At 46.0% G+C, this 19,290-nt stretch overlaps 1 protein-coding gene across 1 annotated transcript; it reads left to right on the plus strand.

Moving 5' to 3' along the window:
- The first annotated feature begins 464 nt into the window (after positions 1-464).
- Positions 465-14,058, plus strand: KLF17 (KLF transcription factor 17). Its single transcript, XM_066372651.1, has 3 exons — positions 465-524; positions 12,648-13,500; positions 13,814-14,058. Exons 1-3 carry the CDS (start codon positions 465-467, stop codon positions 14,056-14,058), a joined length of 1,158 nt encoding a protein of 385 aa, XP_066228748.1.
- The last annotated feature ends 5,232 nt before the right edge of the window (positions 14,059-19,290 follow it).

Consider the following 19,290-nt stretch of genomic DNA (forward strand, 5'->3'; position numbering starts at 1 on the left):
GGACCTGGTTGGGTGACGGTGTAAGCTCTCCAGTCTGCAGAGGCCCTACGGCCGGATCTGCCTCTCTCTCCAGTCTCCTTTGAGGCTTCTCCATTCAGAGGTCAACAAAGCCAGGCTGCAGTCTGAAACCTGTGTCCCCACCTCCATTTAGGCCTAGGATGCTCAGGTGAAGGATGGATAGGGTGGTGGGTGGGGCGGACGTAAGACGTGGTGAAGGTCTGAGGTCGTGGCCCTGATTTGACCTGCAGTCAGACAGGGTGGGGTTACGGCTGCTGGGTGGGTCCGTGGGTGCGGCCCTTGACCCCGCCCCCCACCAGCGCCAGCCGGCAGCAGTGGAACGCTGTCATTGTGGCGTGGTGATATGCGACACACGACTTGCGACGACAAGGTGGCTGGGCTCTGCTTTGCTCTGCTTTGAGATAGACCTGCACACAGTTTCGAGGTGTAGCGGAACCCAGGCTGAGATGGAGCACGAGTTCGAGGGGCTGAGCCAGTGGCAGGCGGCCCTGCAGCAGTTCACAGAGGTGGGTCAGGCATCAGCCCTGGGGCCGCGCGTGGGAAGTGGAGCGGAGCAGAGGTTTGGGCCAGAGGAGTTGGAGGGACGGGGTTGGGAGGGATGCGAGGTCATGAGTCATTATAGTAAATGTAATTGCAAAAAATAATCCCATTTCTTTATTCAATTAATATTCACCGAGCCTTAACGCCTGTTAGCCACCAGGAGAGAGGGATTTGAGTGCTGAGGAAAGAAGGCAAAGTTAGCAATTCAGTGGGACGCGTGTAGGGAGGAAAAATTAACTATTTATTAGAGCCCTACAAAATGGCAGGCCTTTGTGAAACCCTGGGAATACATGGTTGGTTTCCTATGAGACATGATTACCATTTTATTAATAAATCACTGAATGATTGAAAGTGTATGTACTGTGACGGAGAAGTACAGGGACTTCCGGGGGCAAACAGCAGAGGCGTTTGATCCGGTTTAGGACACGGAGAAGACAGTGGACACTCTGGTTTGGGACTGGGGGACTGGTTGGGTGAAGGGTTTGCAGGTCCTGAGCTGAGAAGAAGTGAGAGATGGGCTATGAAAGAAGGCCAAGAGAGTGATGGGGAGTGGCCCCAGGAGAGGCGAGGCACGGATTCTGGCACCGTGGAGGTCATGTAGGGCTTGAGTTGGTTATTGCAAGAGCAGGAAGAAGCCCTTGATGAGTTTAACCATGATCAATCTCAATTAGATTTGTATTTTTTCAAACTTAGATTTTCTTTTTTTAAAAAATGTATCGATTGATTTTAGAGAGAAAGGAAGAGAGAAACAGAAACATCGATCTGTTCCTGTATGTGTCCTGAGCAGGGCAAATCTGTAACCTTTGTGTATCAGGCTGATGCTTCTAACCAACTAAGCTATCCGGCCAGGGTTAGATTTCCATTTTTTCCAAAGTGTGTTCTGGTGGTTACGGGCAGAATTCAAGGCAATAGTTAGAAAGCTATTGTGATAATCCAAGTGGAAATTAAAACGGTGGCCTAACTAGAGAGGTGAAAGTGGCGATGGGTATCCTGGAGATGCTTCGGAGGTGGACACCCCAAGAACTGGTAATTACTTTGATCTAGGTAGTGAGGGAGGATCCGAGACAATTTAACAGCTTTCTGGTGAGAATCATGACATTTTCTGAGAGAGGACAGGAGCAGCAGAAACAGGATTAAGTTTTTTATTTTTCTCCTTGGGAGTGCCTTGGGGGTGGGTAAGGATGATCAGGAATTTTGGACACAGTCCAGAGTGCCTGTGGGCTATCCTTCCTTATGGATCTGAGCATTAGGCAGCTGGAGATTCAGGAGAGATCAGCCCTGGAGCTATTGTTTGAAGAATAATTGGAAAATAAACAGAAATGGATCATTAGCATGAGAAAGATAGCACCTGGGAAAGGAGACTAAGAAGGAGGCAGGCTGGAGAGAAGGGAAGGAGAAATCTAGGACTAGGCAAGTGTGTCAAGGTGTTCCTACAAATGTGTTCCTGAGGCCACGGGAAGGAAACATTTCAAGAAGAGTGTAGCCAGGAGACTCAAGCTCCTGAAAGTTCAGGCAGAAAGGAGTCTGACAAGGTTTTAGGTTTAGTGACATGGAGGACATTGGTGATTTTTTTTCCCCCCATTGGTGATCTTTTTTTTTTTTTTTTTTTTTTTTTTAATTTTTTTTTGTATTTTTCTGAAGCTGGAAATGGGGAGAGACAGTCAGACAGACTCCCGCATGCGCCCGACCGGGATCCACCCGGCACGCCCACCAGGGGCGATGCTCTGCCCCTCCGGGGCATCGCTCTGTTGCGACCAGAGCCACTGTAGCGCCTGGGGCAGAGGCCAAGGAGCCATCCCCAGCGCCTGGGCCATCTTTGCTCCAATGGAGAGACAGAGCGGAAGGAAAGGGGGAGGGGTGGAGAAGCAGATGGGCGCTTCTCCTATGTGCCCTGCCCGGGAATTCTGCACACCAGGCCGACGCTCTACCACTGAGCCAACCGGCCAGGGCCGCCATTGGTGATCTTTATGCAAGTTCATTCTATGGAGTGATGGGGACCAGAGTGAATTTGGGGGAATAATAGGTAAGGAAGTGGTAAGGTGAGTTTAGATATTTTCCAAAAAGTTTGACTGTGGCCCTGGCCGGTTGGCTCAGTGGTAGAGCGTCAGCCTGGCGTGCAGAAGTCCCGGGTTCGATTCCCGGCCAGGGCACACAGGAGAAGCGCCCATCTGTTTCTCCACCCCTCCCCCTCTCCTTCCTCTCTGTCTCTCTCTTCCCCTCCCGCAGCGAGGCTCCATTGGAGCAAGGATGGCCCGGGCGCTGGGGATGGCTCCTTGGCCTCTGTCCCAGGCGCTAGAGTGGCTCTGGTCGCAGCAGAGCGACACCCCGGAGGGGCAGAGCATCGCCCCCTGGTGGGCAGAGCGTCGCCCCCTGGTGGGCAGAGCGTCGCCCCCTGGTGGGCGTGCCGTGTGGATCCTGGTCGGGCGCTTGCGGGAGTCTGTCTGACTGTCTCTCCCCGTTTCCAGCTTCGGAAAAATACAAAAAAAAAAAAAAAAAAAAAAGTTTGACTGTGAAGGATCAGAAAAATAAGAAACTTGGAGGGAAAAGGGGATGGACACTCCAGAAATACTCATCTATTAGTATTAGGCCCCAGATAAATACCCATTATTTATCTGGGGCATATTACCTGTCTACTTATGCTAGTTGCTGAGCATATAGTGTTGAGGAAAAGAGGAGCTCCTTAACACTTTTTTTTTTTCATTCATTTTAGAGAGGAGAGAGAGAGACAGAGAGAGAGAGAGGAGAGAGAGACAAGGGGGAGGAGCTGGAAGCATCAACTCCCATATGTGCCTTGACCAGGCAAGCCCAGGGTTTCAAACCGGTGACCTCAGCATTTCCAGGTTGACGCTTTATCCACTGCGCCACCACAGGTCAGGCTCCTCAACACTTTTAAGGTTTAAAGACTTTTTTTTCCCTCCATAGTCAAAGCATTATCAAACCGAGCCCTGGCCAGTTGGCTCAGTGGTAGAACATCGGTCCAGATTGTGGAAGTCCCGGGTTCTTTTCCTGGTTAGGGCACACAGAAGTGCCCATCTACTTCCCCACTTCTCTCCTTCTCTTTCTCTCTTCCTCTCTCTCTCTCTCTTCCCATCCTGCAACCATGGCTCAAATGATTTGAGCAAGTTGGTCCCATGCTGAGGATAGCTCCATGGCCTCACCCCAGAGGCTAAAATAGCTTAGCAACTGAGCAGCAGCCCAAGATGGACAGAGCACCCCCACCCCTAGGGTGTTTGCTGCAAGGATCCTGGTCAGGGGGCATGCAGGAGCCTGTCTGCCTGCCTCCCCACCTCTCACTGAATAAAAAAAAAAAATCAAACCTATCAAAATTGATGGTTAGATGATCTCTTAAATGTCATCTTAGTGCAATTCTTATTCAAATTCTCTTAGTTGTCCCTAAAATATCCTTTAGCTCAGTGGTCCTCAACCTTTTTTGGGCCATGGACCAGTTTAATGTCAGAAAATATTTTCACGAACTGGCCTTTAGGTTGGGACGGATAAATGTATCACGTGACCAAGATAAGCGTCAAGAGTGAGTCTTAGACGGATGTAACAGAGGGAATCTGGTCATTTTTTAAAAATAAAACATCGTTCAGACTTAAATATAAATAAAACGGAAATAATGTAAGTTATTTATTCTTTCTCTGCAGACTGGTACCAAATGGCCCACGGACCGGTACCAGTCCGCGGCTGGGGGGTTGGGGACCACTGCTTTAGCTGATATGTCCAAGCGAGGATCCAATTTCATACCACACATTGTATCCGGTTGCGGTATCCTTTGGATCTCTTTGAAATCAGAATGGTTTTCTTTTTGCCTGAGTAACTTGCCTTTTTCATGTTCCTTCTTGTGGATTTATCAGATTACTTTCTCATGGTATCATTTAGCTTGGCATTCTATCTTTTTATTACTTCCGAATAAAATGAGATCTTAAAGCTTAATTGGATTTTTAAATTTTTATTTATTTTTGTGTGTGATAGAGACAGAGAGAGGGACAGATAGGGACAGACAGACGGAAAGGGAGAGAGATAAGCATTTGATTTGTTGCGGCACCTTAGTTGTTCATTGATTACTTTCTCATCTGTGCCTTGACCAGGGGGCTACAACAGACCGAGTGACCCCTAGCTCAAGCTGGTGAGCCTTGTTCAAACTGTGCTCAAGCAGGTAACCTCGGGGTTTCAAATCTGGGTCCTCAGCGTCCCAGTCCGATGTTCTATCCACTGTGCCACTGCCTGGTCAGGCTTAATTGGGTTCTTGATTTTTGGTAAGACTGTCTCATAGGTTCAGTAAACTTCATCTTGTGTTATATCAGAAGGCTCACCCGGCTCTTCACATTTGCTGACTTTCAGCTTGGCCCTGGAATTAAGGTAACAAAAATCTTGAATGCTCTCTCCATTCAAGTTTATCTTTAGCCTTGCAGTCAGAAAGTAATCTGTGTACTGTTACTTTGGATGCATCCAAATGTTCCAGTTCCCCACCAAGCTTTCACCTACTGGTGAAAATACTCATTTTCTCCAACCAAAAGTTTCATTAGGGGTTGTAAAGTAATGATTTTTTTTATAAATAAATTTTTATTTTAATGGGGTGACATCAATAAATCAGGGTACATACATTCAAAGAAAACATTTCCAGGTTATCTTGTCATTTAGTTCTGTTGCATACCCATCACCCGAAGAGAGATCGTCCTCTGCCACCCTCCATCCAGTTCTCTCTGTACCCCTCCCCCTCTCCCTCCTTCCCTCCCCCCACCCCCCATAACCACCACACTCCTGTCCATGCCTCTTAGTCTCGCTTTTATGTCCCACCAATGTATGGAATCCTGCAGTTCCTGTTTTTTTCTGATTCGCTTATTTCACCCCCGCACAATGCTACCAAGACTCCACCATTCCGCTGTAAGTGATCCGATGTCACCATTTCTCCTAGCTGAATAGTATACCATGGTGTATATGTGCCCCATCTTCTTCATCCAGACCTCTATTTTTTTTTACAGTGATTAAAAGCCTTTAAGCAAACTCTTGGCCAATACAGCAAGGATCCATAAAAGAGTAGTGTCCTTAACATGTTCACCAAGTCCAAGTTGGCCTCATCACCATGCCAAATCCCTGAAAAATGCAACCCAACCACAGTTCAGTCTGTTAGGAGCTGTCACAGGGAGCAGGAGTCCAGGAAAGTTCCCCACAGGAAAAGTCCGCATGGCACTGGAATTGTTGTCACCATTCTATACTTTGCAGCTCATGTCCAAGTCCCAATGACCGCTGCTTCTAGCTGGTAATGATTCAGGTAGACTGGAAAAAGCCATTTGCAGCATGCGTGGATATGGAGCTTCTGTTCTCCTCTGCCTGGAGAGTTGAGACCAGGTTGCTTTTCCCTGGAGCTCTGTGACTGTGGCATGGTAAAGAGAACCTTGGGATACACTAAGCTGGGTGGCAAAGGTAAATTCATAATACAAGTTGGCAAAAGGAGGAAAGAGAGCTCTAAATTAGGAGTAGGTCCCAGCCTGAAATATGAGTGGGGCATTGAGGTAGGAGGGATAAAGGAAACACTATATATTAAGCAAAGCAGCAGAAAATAGGACTATCAACACCCACAACAGAGATCTTTGAGGGAAGAATAAAAAAACCTGACTATTCAGGCAAGACATAGTTAAGTGGCCCTTGTACAAATGAGATCAGTTTACCTGCTTCTTGGAAGAAATACCCTAGACTCGTCCACAGTGTCGTAGATGGGGCCGACGGCCCTGGGCACCTTCAGCCTTCAGTGGCAAACCCCAGCTTTCTGGGCAAGGTTAGGTCATAGATGGCTGGAGCAGGGCTGGAAGAGACTGAACCCTCCCTTAGAGGAGCGAGGGGGAAGCCCACCTTCCAGTGTCCCTGTTTCCTCACAGCAGAGGCGTGTAAGCCTGGCAGGCTTTAGCTCAATGACCTTCCTTTCCACTATTGAAGCAGGATCCAGATGGCATCCTATGAGACCCCTTTGGGGCATTGGAGCCTTTAAGGGTGTATCCTAAAAGCTGGTAGTTCCCCTGATCTTTATTGGGCTTTTTCTGCCTCTAGGTATCTTAAAAGCCAAAGTAATGATATTTTAATTCTACCATTCCCTCTACATTTATTACCATGTATTCTTCTGTAAAATAGGATTTTCCCTAAACAACTAGAATCATTTGGTGATTTAAAAATAATAGTTTTCTCCCGGAGAGACAGAATAAATGCTGAATTCTTTTGCGTCAATTCGCAATGCGTAAAGCTGGGGTAGGAGCTGACCCTTTGTTACTTTTGGCTCATAAATTTTCATAGATTCAATCTTTTGAAATCAACATTCTTTTTGATTCTCAAATTTTCACAAATTTGGAGACCCCTTCTGTGTGATTTTTTTTTTTTAGCAGAGACAGGGATAGACAGGGACAGACAGACAGGAATGGAGAGATGAGAAGCATCAATCATTAGTTTTTTGTTGTGCTTTGCGACACCTTAGTTGTCCATTGATTGCTTTCTCATATGTGCCTTGACCGCAGGCCTTCAGCAGACCAAGTAACCCCTTGCTCGAGCCAGTGACCTTGGGTCCAAGTCGGTGAGCTTTTGCTCAAACCAAATGAGCCCTGCGCTCAAGCTGGCAACCTCTGGGTCTTGAACCAGGGTCCTTCCGCATCCCAGTCCGCTGCTCTATCCACTGCGCCACCGCCTGGTCAGGCTCTGTGTACTTTTAAAAGACATTTTTCAAAATTGTGGTAAAATATACATAATATAAAAATATCATAACCATATTTAAGTGTTTATAGTTTGGTGGCTTTAAGCACGTTCACATTATTAGGCAACCATCACCATCATCTATCTCTAGAACTTTTCTTATCTTCCAAAACTGCAACTCCCTAACCATTAAACAGCAACTTCCTAATTGTCCCCCACCTCACTCCTCAGTCCTGGGAAACCAAAGTTATACTTTGTTTCTTTGGATTTGACTTCCTTAACTACCTCATATAAATGGAATCGTACATTATTTGTCCTTTTGTGACTGGTACATTCTACTTTGCATAATGTCTTCATAGTTCACTCCAGTTGAAGCATGTGCCAGAATTTCCTTCCATTTTAAGGCTGAATAATATTCTGTTAGATAGATATTCCATATATGTTTATCCATTCATCATTTGATGGACACTTGGGTAGCTTCCACATTTTTTTTTTTTTTTTTTTTTTGTATTTTTCTGAAGCTGGAAACGGGAAGAGACAGTCAGACAGACTCCCGCATGCGCCCGACCGGGATCCACCTGGCCCGCCCACCAGGGGCGACGCTCTGCCCCTCCGGGGCGTCGCTCTGCTGCAACCAGAGCCACTCTAGCGCCTGGGGCAGAGGCCAAGGAGCCATCCCCAGCGCCCGGGCCATCTTTGCTCCAATGGAGCCTTGGCTGCGGGAGGGGAAGAGAGAGACAGAGAGGAAGGAGGGGGGGGGGTGGAGAAGCAAATGGGTGCTTCTCCTATGTGCCCTGGCCAGGAATCGAACCCGGGTTCCCCGCACGCCAGGCTGACGCTCTACCGCTGAGCCAACCGGCCAGGGCCTCCACATTTTTACTATTGTGGAAAATGCTGCTCTGAGCATGGTGGTACAAATATCTAGTCCAGTCCCTGCTTTTAATTCTTACAGATATAGACCCATAAGAGGAATAGCTGGACATATGATAATCTGTTGAGGAACCATTATACTGTTCTCCATAGTGGCTACATCATTTTGTATTCCCAATAGCAGTGCACAAGGATTCTAATTTCTTCACATCTTGCTAACAGCTTTTTTTTTTTTTTTTTTTTCCTTAGTATTTCTTTATTTCATTTATTATTTATTTTACAGGGACAGAGAGAGAGTCAGAGAGAGGGATAGATAGGGACAGACAGACAGGAACGGAGAGAGATGACAAGCATCAATCATCAGTTTCTCGTTGTGACACCTTAGTTGTTCATTGATTGCTTTCTCATATGTGCCTTGACCATGGGCCTTCAGCAGACCGAGTGACCCTTTGCTCAGGGGCCTTAGGTCCGAGCTGGTGAGCTTTTTTTGCTCAACCCAGATGAGCTCGTGCTCAAGCTGGCGACATCGGGGTCTCGAACCTGGGTCTTCCGCATCCCAGTCCAACGCTCTATCCACTGTGCCATCGCCTGGTCAGGCTAACAGCTTTTTTGATAAAGTCCAATTTTATCTGTTTTGTTTATGCCTTTGGTGACATAATCTGAGAAATCATTGCCAGATCAAATGTCATGAAAGCTACTCCATCTTTTCTTCTAAGAGTTTTATGGCAACATTTATTGAAAAGATAGTCCATTGAATGGTCTTGGCAACCTTGTTGAAAATCACTTGACCATGTATGTGAGGGTTTACTTCTGGACTCTATTTCTTTCTGTTGGTCTATAGGTCTATCCTTAATGCCAATGTCATATTGTTTTTTTGTTTGTTTGTTTGTTTTTACAGAGACAGAGAGAGAGTCAGAGAGAGGGATAGACAAGGACAGACAGACAGGAACGGAGAGATGAGAAGCAAAAATCATTAGTTTTTCATTGCGCATTGCAACACCTTAGTTGTTCATTGATTACTTTCTCATATGTGCCTTGACCATGGGCCTTCAGAAGACCGAGGAACCCCTTGCTTGAGCCAGTGACCTTGGGTCCAAGCTGGTGAGCTTTTGCTCAAACCAGATGAGCCTGCGCTCAAGCTGGTGACCTCGGGGTCTCAAACCTGGGTCCTCGGCATCCCAGTCTGATGCTCTATCCACTGCACCACCGCCTGGTCAGGCATATTGTTTTGACTATTGTAACTTTGTAGTAAGTTTTGAATGAGCAAGTGTAACTTAACCAATTTTGTTGCTCTTTTTTAAGATTTTTTTTTTTTACTATTTGGACTTTTGTGTGATTTCATATGAATTTTAGGGTGGATTTTTCTATTTTTGCTCCCCAAAAAGGATTTTGATAGAGATTGTGTTGAATTTATAAATTGCTTTGGGTAACATCAACATCATAACTCTTAAATTCTCTAATCCATGAACATATCTTTTCATTTATTTAAGTCTTTAATTTCTTTCAGGCATGTTTTATAGTTTTCAGGGATTAAGTTAACTTTGGTTATTTCTAAGTATTTAATTTTTTTATGCTATCATAATTGAATTGTCTTCCTAATTTCCTTTTCAGACTGTTGATTGTCATGGTGTAGCATCTGTGTATTGATATGTATCCTAATATGTTGCTGAATTTGTTAATTAGTTCTAACAGGTTTGTGTCTGTGTATATGGAGTCGTTCAGATTTTCTGCACATAAGATTGTGTTACCTGAGAACAGATAGTTTTTCTTCTTTTTTCAATTTGGATGCTTTTTGATTCTTTTCTTGCTTAATTCCTCTGGCTAGAACTGCCGATAATAATGTTTTTGGGGTTTTTTTTGTATTTTTCTGAAGCTGTAAACGGGGAGGCAGTCAGACAGACTCCCGCATGCGCCCGACCGGGATCCACCCGGCACGCCCACCAGGGGGCGATTCTCTGCCCATCTGGGGCGTTGCTCTGTCGCGACCAGAGCCACTCCAGCGCCTGGGGCAGAGGCCAAGGAGCCATCCCCAGCGCCCAGGCCATCTTTTGCTCCAATGGAGCCTCGGCTGCGGGAGGGGAAGAAAGAGACAGAGAGGAAGGAGAGGGGGAGGGGTGGAGAAGCAGATGGGCGCCTCTCCTGTGTGCCCTGGCCTGGAATCGAACCCGGGACTTCCGCACACCAGGCCGATGCTCTACCACCGAGCCAACCGGCCAGGGCCAATAATGTTGAATGGAAGAGGTAAAAGTGGGTATACTTGTCTTGTTCCTGATCTTAAAGAAAGGCCTGCAGTCTTTCACCTGAGTATGTTAGCAGTGAGTTTTTCATGAACGCCCCTTATTATGTTGGAAGTTTCTTTCTATTTCTAGTTTTTGAGTAATTTTTATTTTTAATTTTTTTTTACAGAGACAGAGAGTGAGTCAGAGAGAGGGATAGATAGGGACAGACAGACAGGAACGGAGGGAGATGAGAAGCATCAATCATCATTTTTCATTGCGACACCTTAGTTGTTTATTGATTGCTTTCTCATATGTGCCTTGACCGCGGGCCTTCAGCAGACCGAGTAACCCAGCAACCTTGGGTCCAAGCTGGTGAGCTTTTTTTTTTCTTTTTTTTTTTATAAATTTATTTATTTATTTATTCATTTTTTTTTAGAGAGGAGAGGGAGAGACAGAGAGAAAGGGGGGAGGAGCTGGAAGCATCAACTCCCATATGTGCCTTGACCAGGGCAGCCCAGGGTTTCGAACCGGTGACCTCAGCATTTCCAGGTCGACGCTTTATCCACTGCACTACCACAGGTCAGGCCCTGGTGAGCTTTTTGCTCAAGCCAGATGTGCCCGCACTCAAGCTGGCAACCTCAGGGTCTCACACCTGGGTCCTTCCGCATCCCACTCTGACGCTCTATCCCACTACGCCACTACCTGGTCAGGCTTGAGTGATTTTTAATCATGAAAAGGTGTTGAATTATTTCATGCCTTTTCTGCATCAGCTGAGATGATGTGTTTTTCCCCTTCATTTATTACATTGATTGATTTTCACATGTTGATCAACATTTCTGGGATAAATTCCACTATCTCCTAATGTTGGATAATCAGCTAATGTGCTGATGGATTTGATTTGCTAGTGTTTGTTAAAGATTTTTGCATCTATATTCATAACAGTTTTGATCTATTGTTTTCTTTACTTGTGATGTTTTTGTCAGGTTTCTATATTTTGTCAGATAATGATGGTTTCATAAAACGAGTTAGAAAGTATTCCCTTCTTCAGTTTTTGGAAAGAATTGGAAAAACGTTGATGTTCTTCCTTAAATGTTCAATGTTATAAACATTTAAAGTGTGCAGCTTGCCTGACCAGGCGGTGGCGCAGTGGATAGAGCTTCAGACTGGGATGCGAAGGATCTAGGTTCGAGATCCCGAGGTCGTCAGCTTGAGTGCGGGCTCATCTGGTTTGAGGAAAAGCTCACCAGCTTGGACCCAAGGTCGCTGGCTCGAGCAAGGGGTTCCTCGGTCTGCTGAAGGCCCGTGGTCAAGGCACATATGAGAAAGCAATCAATGAACAACTAAGGTGTCGCAATGCGCAACGAAAAACTAATGATTGATGCTTCTTATCTCTCCGTTCCTGTCTAACTCTCTTTTTGACTGTCTCTCTGTCTCTGAAAAAAAAAAGTGTGCAGCTTAATGAATAATCACAAAGTAAAGACTTGTGAAGCAATGTCATACCACAGAAACCCCTCCAGGGGCCTCCTACTTCTCCTCTAATATAAATTGTAGCCTATTGTCAGGACATAACTTCCTTGAATTCCTCTATTTCTGCTCTGTGATTCTGTAATTGGTGTAAAAGATCTGTGGCAGCATTTTTCTGATGAATTTTATCTTTCTTTTGAGAAATTACCATCTTTAATTTTTTTATTTTTTTTATTTATTTTTATTTATTTTATTTTTTTAGCAAGAGAGAGAGAGAGGGACAGACAGGAACAGAGAGAGATGAGAAGCATCAGTTTTTCGTTGCGACACCTTAGTTGTTCATTGATTGCTTTCTCATATGTGCCTTGACCGTGGGCCTTCAGCAGACTGAGTAACCCCTTGCTCGAGCCAGCGACCTTGGGTTCAAGCTGGTGAGCTTTTTACTCAAACCAGATGAGCTCTTGCTTAAGCTGGCGACCTCGGGGTCTCGAACCTGGGTTTTCCGCATCCCAGTCTGATGCTCTATCCACTGCGCCACCGCCTGGTCAGGCAGTTTTCTCAGTTTTGTTGACAGTGTAGTTTGTGGAATATATTTGCTCTCTGTTGCTTTTTATGAAATAATAAACAAAAACATCACAAGGAGGAAATGAGATATGTCACACCTGAGCTTCCACTGTCCTATCAGCCAGACCTGCATCTCAGAAAAGCCCAGGCTAGAGAATGGCCTAGGGGGAGGATAATTGAAAGAAGTGATGATGTAGGTTTGGGCTCAGGTGGAGTCTTGCAATGGGGAGGGATTTGAGACTGGAATTTGAAGTAGGATGAATTTCACACACCCTCCCTCTTTCTTACTCCAAGGATGCTGAGAAGTCAGTGTGCAGCTTGGACATGTCTTCATCTCTCAGAAGCAGTAGAGTACACGCCTCTTGGAACCATGACTCATCAGGCATTCAACACATCCTTCCGTGTCCACAGCTGGAGAGGATCCCTCTGGTTTCTGCTGAGGCACCCATGCAGAATGCAAATGAAATGGGGCCACATCTCAGTGTATCCTTGCCTGAGCATGATGTGAACTGTTGCCCCCAAGTGGCTCTACTACCTTCCCAAATGACTTACTGTCAGGGAATATCTCCTTCTCAACCAGGAAGAATGATTTTCAAGAGACCCCAGATGACATCTTCAGGAGAGCCAGGAATGGCCATGACCTTCAAGGGGAATCCAGAGATGCCCCTCAATGGGCTACCAGTCACAGCTCCCAGTGGAATCCCAGTGATGTCCCACATTAGGGCACCAACAATGCCTTATTCTGGCCACCCAATAATGTCTTCTAATAGAGACTCTTTAACACCTAAAATGTTGTTGACCTCACCCATGCCTTCTGCTGAGGGCCAGGCAATGCTCCCTTCTTTGGCTCAGATGTTGCCCCCTGGAGATCTCCACAATTCCAGAATGCCCCCACCTGGGTCCCCATCACTGCTGACTTCAGAATCCCAGGGCTCCTTTGTTAGCCAGACAGCCTTCCAGGAAGACCCCTTCCGCCCTGAGCAGCCCATACCTGCTCCACAAAGAGCAGAGCAGAATTGCATGGCTCAGGAAAGGGATCCCAGGAGGAGGTCCCTGGTTGCAAGGCCTTACTGCTGCCAGTATGAGGACTGTGGAAAAGCTTACACTAAGCGCTCCCATCTTGTGAGTCACCAACGCAAACATACAGGTAAATGAGGCTTCAGGCAGTTGGGGTGGGGTGGAGGAGTCTCTGGGCTTTAGATTTGTGCTGGGCCACTGGTTTGTCATGGCTGATGCTTAGCCTGTCAGCCTTCAACTTTGGGATCAGGCTACACTGTCCTCAGCGACTTGCTTTCCTGCAGTCCAGTATGGTTGCACCAGGATGGTGGGGCTGCTGATTGTGCTATCGTTTTGATTCCTCAACCTTGATCCTCTTGCCTCATAGAGTGAGACTCCTTCCTTCCCACCTGCTGGCCTAAATTCCTCTACTTAATTCCTTTTCTCCCTTGTCACTTTCCCAGGTGAGAGGCCCTATAAATGTACGTGGGAAGGTTGTATGTGGTCTTTCTTCCGTTCTGATGAGCTTGGACGACACATGCGAATACACACCAAGTACCGACCACATAGATGTCATCAGTGTGGCCGACAGTTCATGAGATCTGACCATCTCAAGCAACATCAGAAGACTCACCTGCGCTTGCCAGGATCCCCCAATTCACAGGCAGACAATGGACAGACAGCTGGTCTTCCTGCTCCTGGTCTTTAGGTCAATGTCCTCTTCCCCTCATTTTGGCTTCTCCACCCAGATCGTGCCTGCCTCTGACTGACTAGTCTCTTTGTTGGGTATAGGCTTAGATGCAGACCAAGAAGGATTATGAGGCAGTGTGCTTTGGACCCTGTCAGGGACTCTTCAAAAACTGTCTTGGATGCCCTTACGTCTTTAGGCCGCCTACATTTGCTGAGTTTAGCCACATGGGAAGATAGAGCAAAATACATTGGGAGTTTTATTTAAAAGCTCTCTATCTTATGTTATTCCCCACTTTGAAACCCTTTAGTGACTCTGCTTTGCCTACTCCAGAAAATCCAAGATAATTTCCTAATCTTGGCCTTCCACGTTTCCAGAGCCAGGCCACGTTCAAATCCTGGATTTACTCCATACCAGCCATGTGACCTTGGGAATGGTCTTTGAGTACTGTGCCATATTTCCTCTTCTGGTAAATGAGAAAAACAGTATTGGATGGACTGTTTGTGACACATCTTATGTTTTGAATCAGATTCTATCCAGCACTTACTAGCCACGTGCCCAGAATTTCTGCCTCCTCCGACTACTTCCAGACTTGGATGGAATGCCCCACTGCAAGGGCATGGGATCTGGCATCTCAAGTAGCTACAAGCACCCCAGAAATGTGGGGGTTAATGCTCCTGGGGTAATAATGTTTGACTCCTGAGAAGTGAGACAGACCCAGGCAGATAAATTCCTGCTTCCCTCCCATAAATGGCTGGAAGGCACCAGTTCTCCAAACAGTGCAGCCCATGGGGAGGTCCCCCAAGTGCCCAAAGAACACCTGTTGTGCTTCCTGGGGTCTTGTGAAGCAGGACCCCTCCTGCTGTCACCTTGTATTATCTCCTGTTCTCCCCTCCTTGCTTTCCTTTCCTCGCTCTCAGTGCTTTGGGTTTACACCACCCAAATAAAACATCGGTGCTTAGTTCTTGTTTTAGGCTGTTTTCTAGGTGAACTGGAGGTGGAAGACGTTATACTGAGGCTGAGAAGGACAGACCCCACTGTAAACTTCCTGTCCTCTTTTTAGAGTTCAGGTGCCTGGATACCAAATATCATGTATTAAGGAGCCTGCCCTGCCTCTCCCCTAGGGTTAAGGGCATAGTGGCTATCCTGGCAACTCAGCCAGGTAGTTCAGAACCTCATTTCTGGACTTCTCAGCCAGCCATTTTACTGACCAGCAAACTGATAAGAACTTGCCCAAGCTCTCTAATGGCAGAGCCGGGATCCTAGCCAGCTTACTCACAAGGTAGATCTCTTAACTAAGATATGATGCCTTCTACAGGTGCTGCCTGTGCTTAGACTGATGCCGAGCACTGCCAGATGATGGCCACAGTGAGATGAGTCAGGACTGGTCCCTGTGGTCCAGGAACCATTTGCTCTAGGAGCTGAGAGGTCCACATAGATGCATTGACCAAAGAGAGGAGGATCACCTAAAGAGGAAGGTCAGAAAGGCTTTTTGGAAGAGCTCAGTAAGCAAGTGTATGTAATGTTTAGGAATCCCTTAAATGTTGAAGTAAACCAAGCAGGTAAATGAAGAGTAAAGAGAATTCCAAGCAGAGAGAACACTGTAACTGGCAACTGCTCAGAGGAGTCAGCCCACAAGTTTCCAATCATTTGGCAAGTATTTCTGAGCACACAGTTCAGAGAGCATCACAGCTGTGGGGACTCAACGGTGGATGGCGTGAAAACAATAAAAGAGTGTCAGAGAAGAGAGACTTCCCAAGGAGATGCTTGAGTCAAACCTGAAGGGCTCACGGGACTTAGCCAGACCTCTCACTTCCTGGATGCCTACCCTTGGTCGTGCTTGTGCTGGACACTAAGAACTCAGAACGTGACGGTGCCTGCTGCAGGACAGAAAGATCGTGGACAAAACTTCTGAAAGTGCTGCCAAGGTGAAGAACTGGACCTTCGGGCTCGAACGTATCCTGGGCAGCTGGGGAAGTTGCACAGCCTTGGCTATGCCTGCCCCTCTCCCCCACCCTAATGCTTTTCTACATGGCCACCTTGCTCTGTTCCCCTGGTGGCCCCAGCGTACCTGAGCCAGGTCTCCAGGTGTCCTCTACCCAAATTCCAAGTAAGGGGAGTAGATATGATATTTTTAAAAGGTAGGAGGACCAGAGGGTGGTCATTTGTGACCCAATTACTGGCCCCAAAGTCTCTGGTTTCAAGTACCAAAGATCACTCATTCCCATCTGGGCACCAGGTCCCTGCCATGGTGAGGGAGTGATCAGAGAAGAAATCAGTCTCTCCTTTAACCTGTGATTACCCTACACCAGGGCCCCCCAAACTTATTCACTGTCCCTCAGACCGTTGGAGGGCCGGACTATAAAAAAAACTATGAACAAATCCCTATGCACACTACACATATTTTAGAGTAAAAAAACAAAACAGGAACAAATACAATATTTAAAATAAAGAACAAGTACATTTAAATCAACAAACTGACCAGTATTTCAATGGGAACTATGCTCCTCTCACTGACCACCAATGAAAGAGGTGCCCCTTCCGGAAGTGCAGCGGGCCAGATAAATGGCCTCAAGGGGCCTCATGTGGCCTGTGGGCTGTAGTTTGGGGACTCCTGCCCTACATCAAGTTCAGGCTAAGCCTCCTAGTATTATCTTGTTCAACATGAGGCAGAATAGCGGGTGGGAAGACAAGGTGGGTTCTCTAAGACTGGTAGATGGCTGGGTAGTCTTGAGCAATTTATGTACCTATATCTCTGCTTCAGATAGCAAGTGAGCAAGATTGAACTCAAACTAAAAAGATACAATAAATTACGTGCTTTAAAAAAAAATGGTTTCTTTGGCTGCCTTAAGGGAAAGGAAGAGATTTCAGTGCTCCAGGTGAGAACTGGAGGAGGCTTAGACCAGGGTATGGAGGTGGAAGATTAGAAAGGTTTAGGAGTGATAATTGGATTTGGTTGAGGGAGTGATCATGGGTGACTCCAAGTTTTTGGCTTGTGTTATAATTAGCACAGAAGAATGAATGGACTTCGTTAATTTTCTGTTTTTTTTTTTATTATGATCTCTGTTACACATGCAAAGAGTTATTTTGTATGTATATAATTTAAAGAATAATAAAACTTTACTTTTGAAGCCTTTGAGCTCCCCTCTCTGACCTCATTCCCCCATCCTTCATAGAGGTAACCGCTATTCTGAATTTTGGTTAATTTTTTTAAAAATTCTATTGATTTTATTTAGATGGAGAGAGAAATATCTATTTGTTGTTCTACTTCTTTATGTATTCATAGGTTTATTTTTTAAAAAATTAAAATTCATTTTAGAGAGAGAGAGAGAGAAGGGGATAGGAGAGTAGGAGCAGGAAGCATCAACTCCCATATGTGCCTTGACTAGACAAGCCTGGAGTTTTGAACCAGCAAATTCAGCATTCCAGGTCGATGCTTTACCCACTGCCATCACGGGTCAGGCCCCATAGGTTTATTCTTGCATGTGCCCTGGCTGGGGATTGAACCCGCAACCTCAGGGTATTGGGATGATTGTTTAACCAACTGAGCTACCCAGTCAAGTCAGGGCTTTGTTATCTTCCCTTTGCTTTAATTTGTTGTTTTTTATCATATATGTATCTATTCTTTGTGTGTGTGTGTGACAGAGACAGAGAGGAACAGACAGAGTGGAAAGGAGAGAGATGAGAAGCATCAATTTTTTGTTGCAACACCTTAGTTTATCAGTGACTGCTTTCTCATATGTGCCTTGACCAGGGGGCTACAGCAGTCTGAGTGACCCCTTGCTCAAGCCAGCAACCTTGGGCTCAAGCTGGTGAGCTTTGCTCAAACCAGATGAGCCCGTGCTCAAAGTAGCGACCTCGGGGTTTCGAACCTGGGTCCTCCACATCCCAGTCCTCCGACGCTCTATCCACTGTGCAACCATCTGGTCAGGTTGTATCTATTCTTAAACAATATATATTGTAATTGGTTTAATGTTGTTTTAAACTTTGTTTATTCTGTTTAGGGTCCATTGAGCTTCTTCAATCCAAAGTCTTATAGTCTTAATAAAATTTATAAAAACTTTGGCCTAGGCCCTGGCCGGTTGGCTCAGCGGTAGAGCATCGGCCTGGCGTGCAGGGGACCTGGGTCCGATTCCCGGCCAGGGCACACAGGAGAAGCGCCCATTTGCTTCTCCACCCCCCTCCCCTCCTTCCTCTCTGTCTCTCTCTTCCCCTCCCGCAGCCTCTGCCTCAGGCGCTAGAGTGGCTCTGGTCGCAGCAGAGCGACACCCCGGAGGGGCAGAGCATCGCCCCCTGGTGGGCAGAGCGTCTCCCCTGGTGGGCGTGCCAGGTGGATCCCGGTCGGGCGCATGCGGGAGTCTGTCTGACTGTCTCTCCCCGTTTCGGCTTCAGAAAAATACAAAAAGCAAAACAAAACAAAAAAACAAAAAAAAAACTTTGGCCTTTGTTTTGTCAGTCTTTTGTCCCTCCCTCTCTCCTGACCCACAGTCAGCTCATATAATAGACTGCTTGATATTGTCTCGCAGGGTACTGAGGCTCTGTCCATTTTTTTCAGTCTTTACTTTTTCTGCTTCTTTTTAGATATCTTCATGCTAACCGATCTTTTCTAACATAGTGTCTAATCAGTTCCAGAAAATGTGTTTTTCATTTCAGATACTGTACTTTTTTTCTCTAGCAATTCCATCTGGATCCTTTAAAAAAAAAAAAAATCTTCCCTGTCTATCCTTATCGTGCTCATGCTGTTCTCTATGTTCTAAAACAGTGGTCCCCAACCCCTGGGCTGCAGAGCAGTACCGGTCTGCAGAGAAAGAATAAATAACTTACATTATTTCCGTGTAAGGCCGGGTCTGTGAAAATATTTTCTGACATTAAACTGGTCCGTGGCCCAAAAAAGGTTGGGGACCACTGTTGTGAAGCATAGTTACAATAGCTGTTTTAATGCCTCAGATGCTCATATTTGTCATTTCTGGGTCTGTATTAACTGATGAATTTTATCCTGTAGTTGTCCTTATTCTCTTGTTTCTTTTAAAGTTTTTATTTATTGATTTTTTTTAATTTTATTTATTTTTTTACAGAGACACAGAATGAGTCAGAGAGAGGGATAGACAGGGACAGACAGACAGGAATGGAGAGAGATGAGAAGCATCAATCATTAGTTTTTCATTGCACGTTGCAACACCTTAGTTGTTCATTGATTGCTTTCTCATATGTGCCTTGACCACAGGCCTTCAGCAGACCGAGTAACCCCTTGCT

Source organism: Saccopteryx leptura, chromosome 3 (assembly GCF_036850995.1).
Source record: "Saccopteryx leptura isolate mSacLep1 chromosome 3, mSacLep1_pri_phased_curated, whole genome shotgun sequence".
Taxonomy (NCBI): Eukaryota; Metazoa; Chordata; class Mammalia; order Chiroptera; family Emballonuridae; genus Saccopteryx; species Saccopteryx leptura.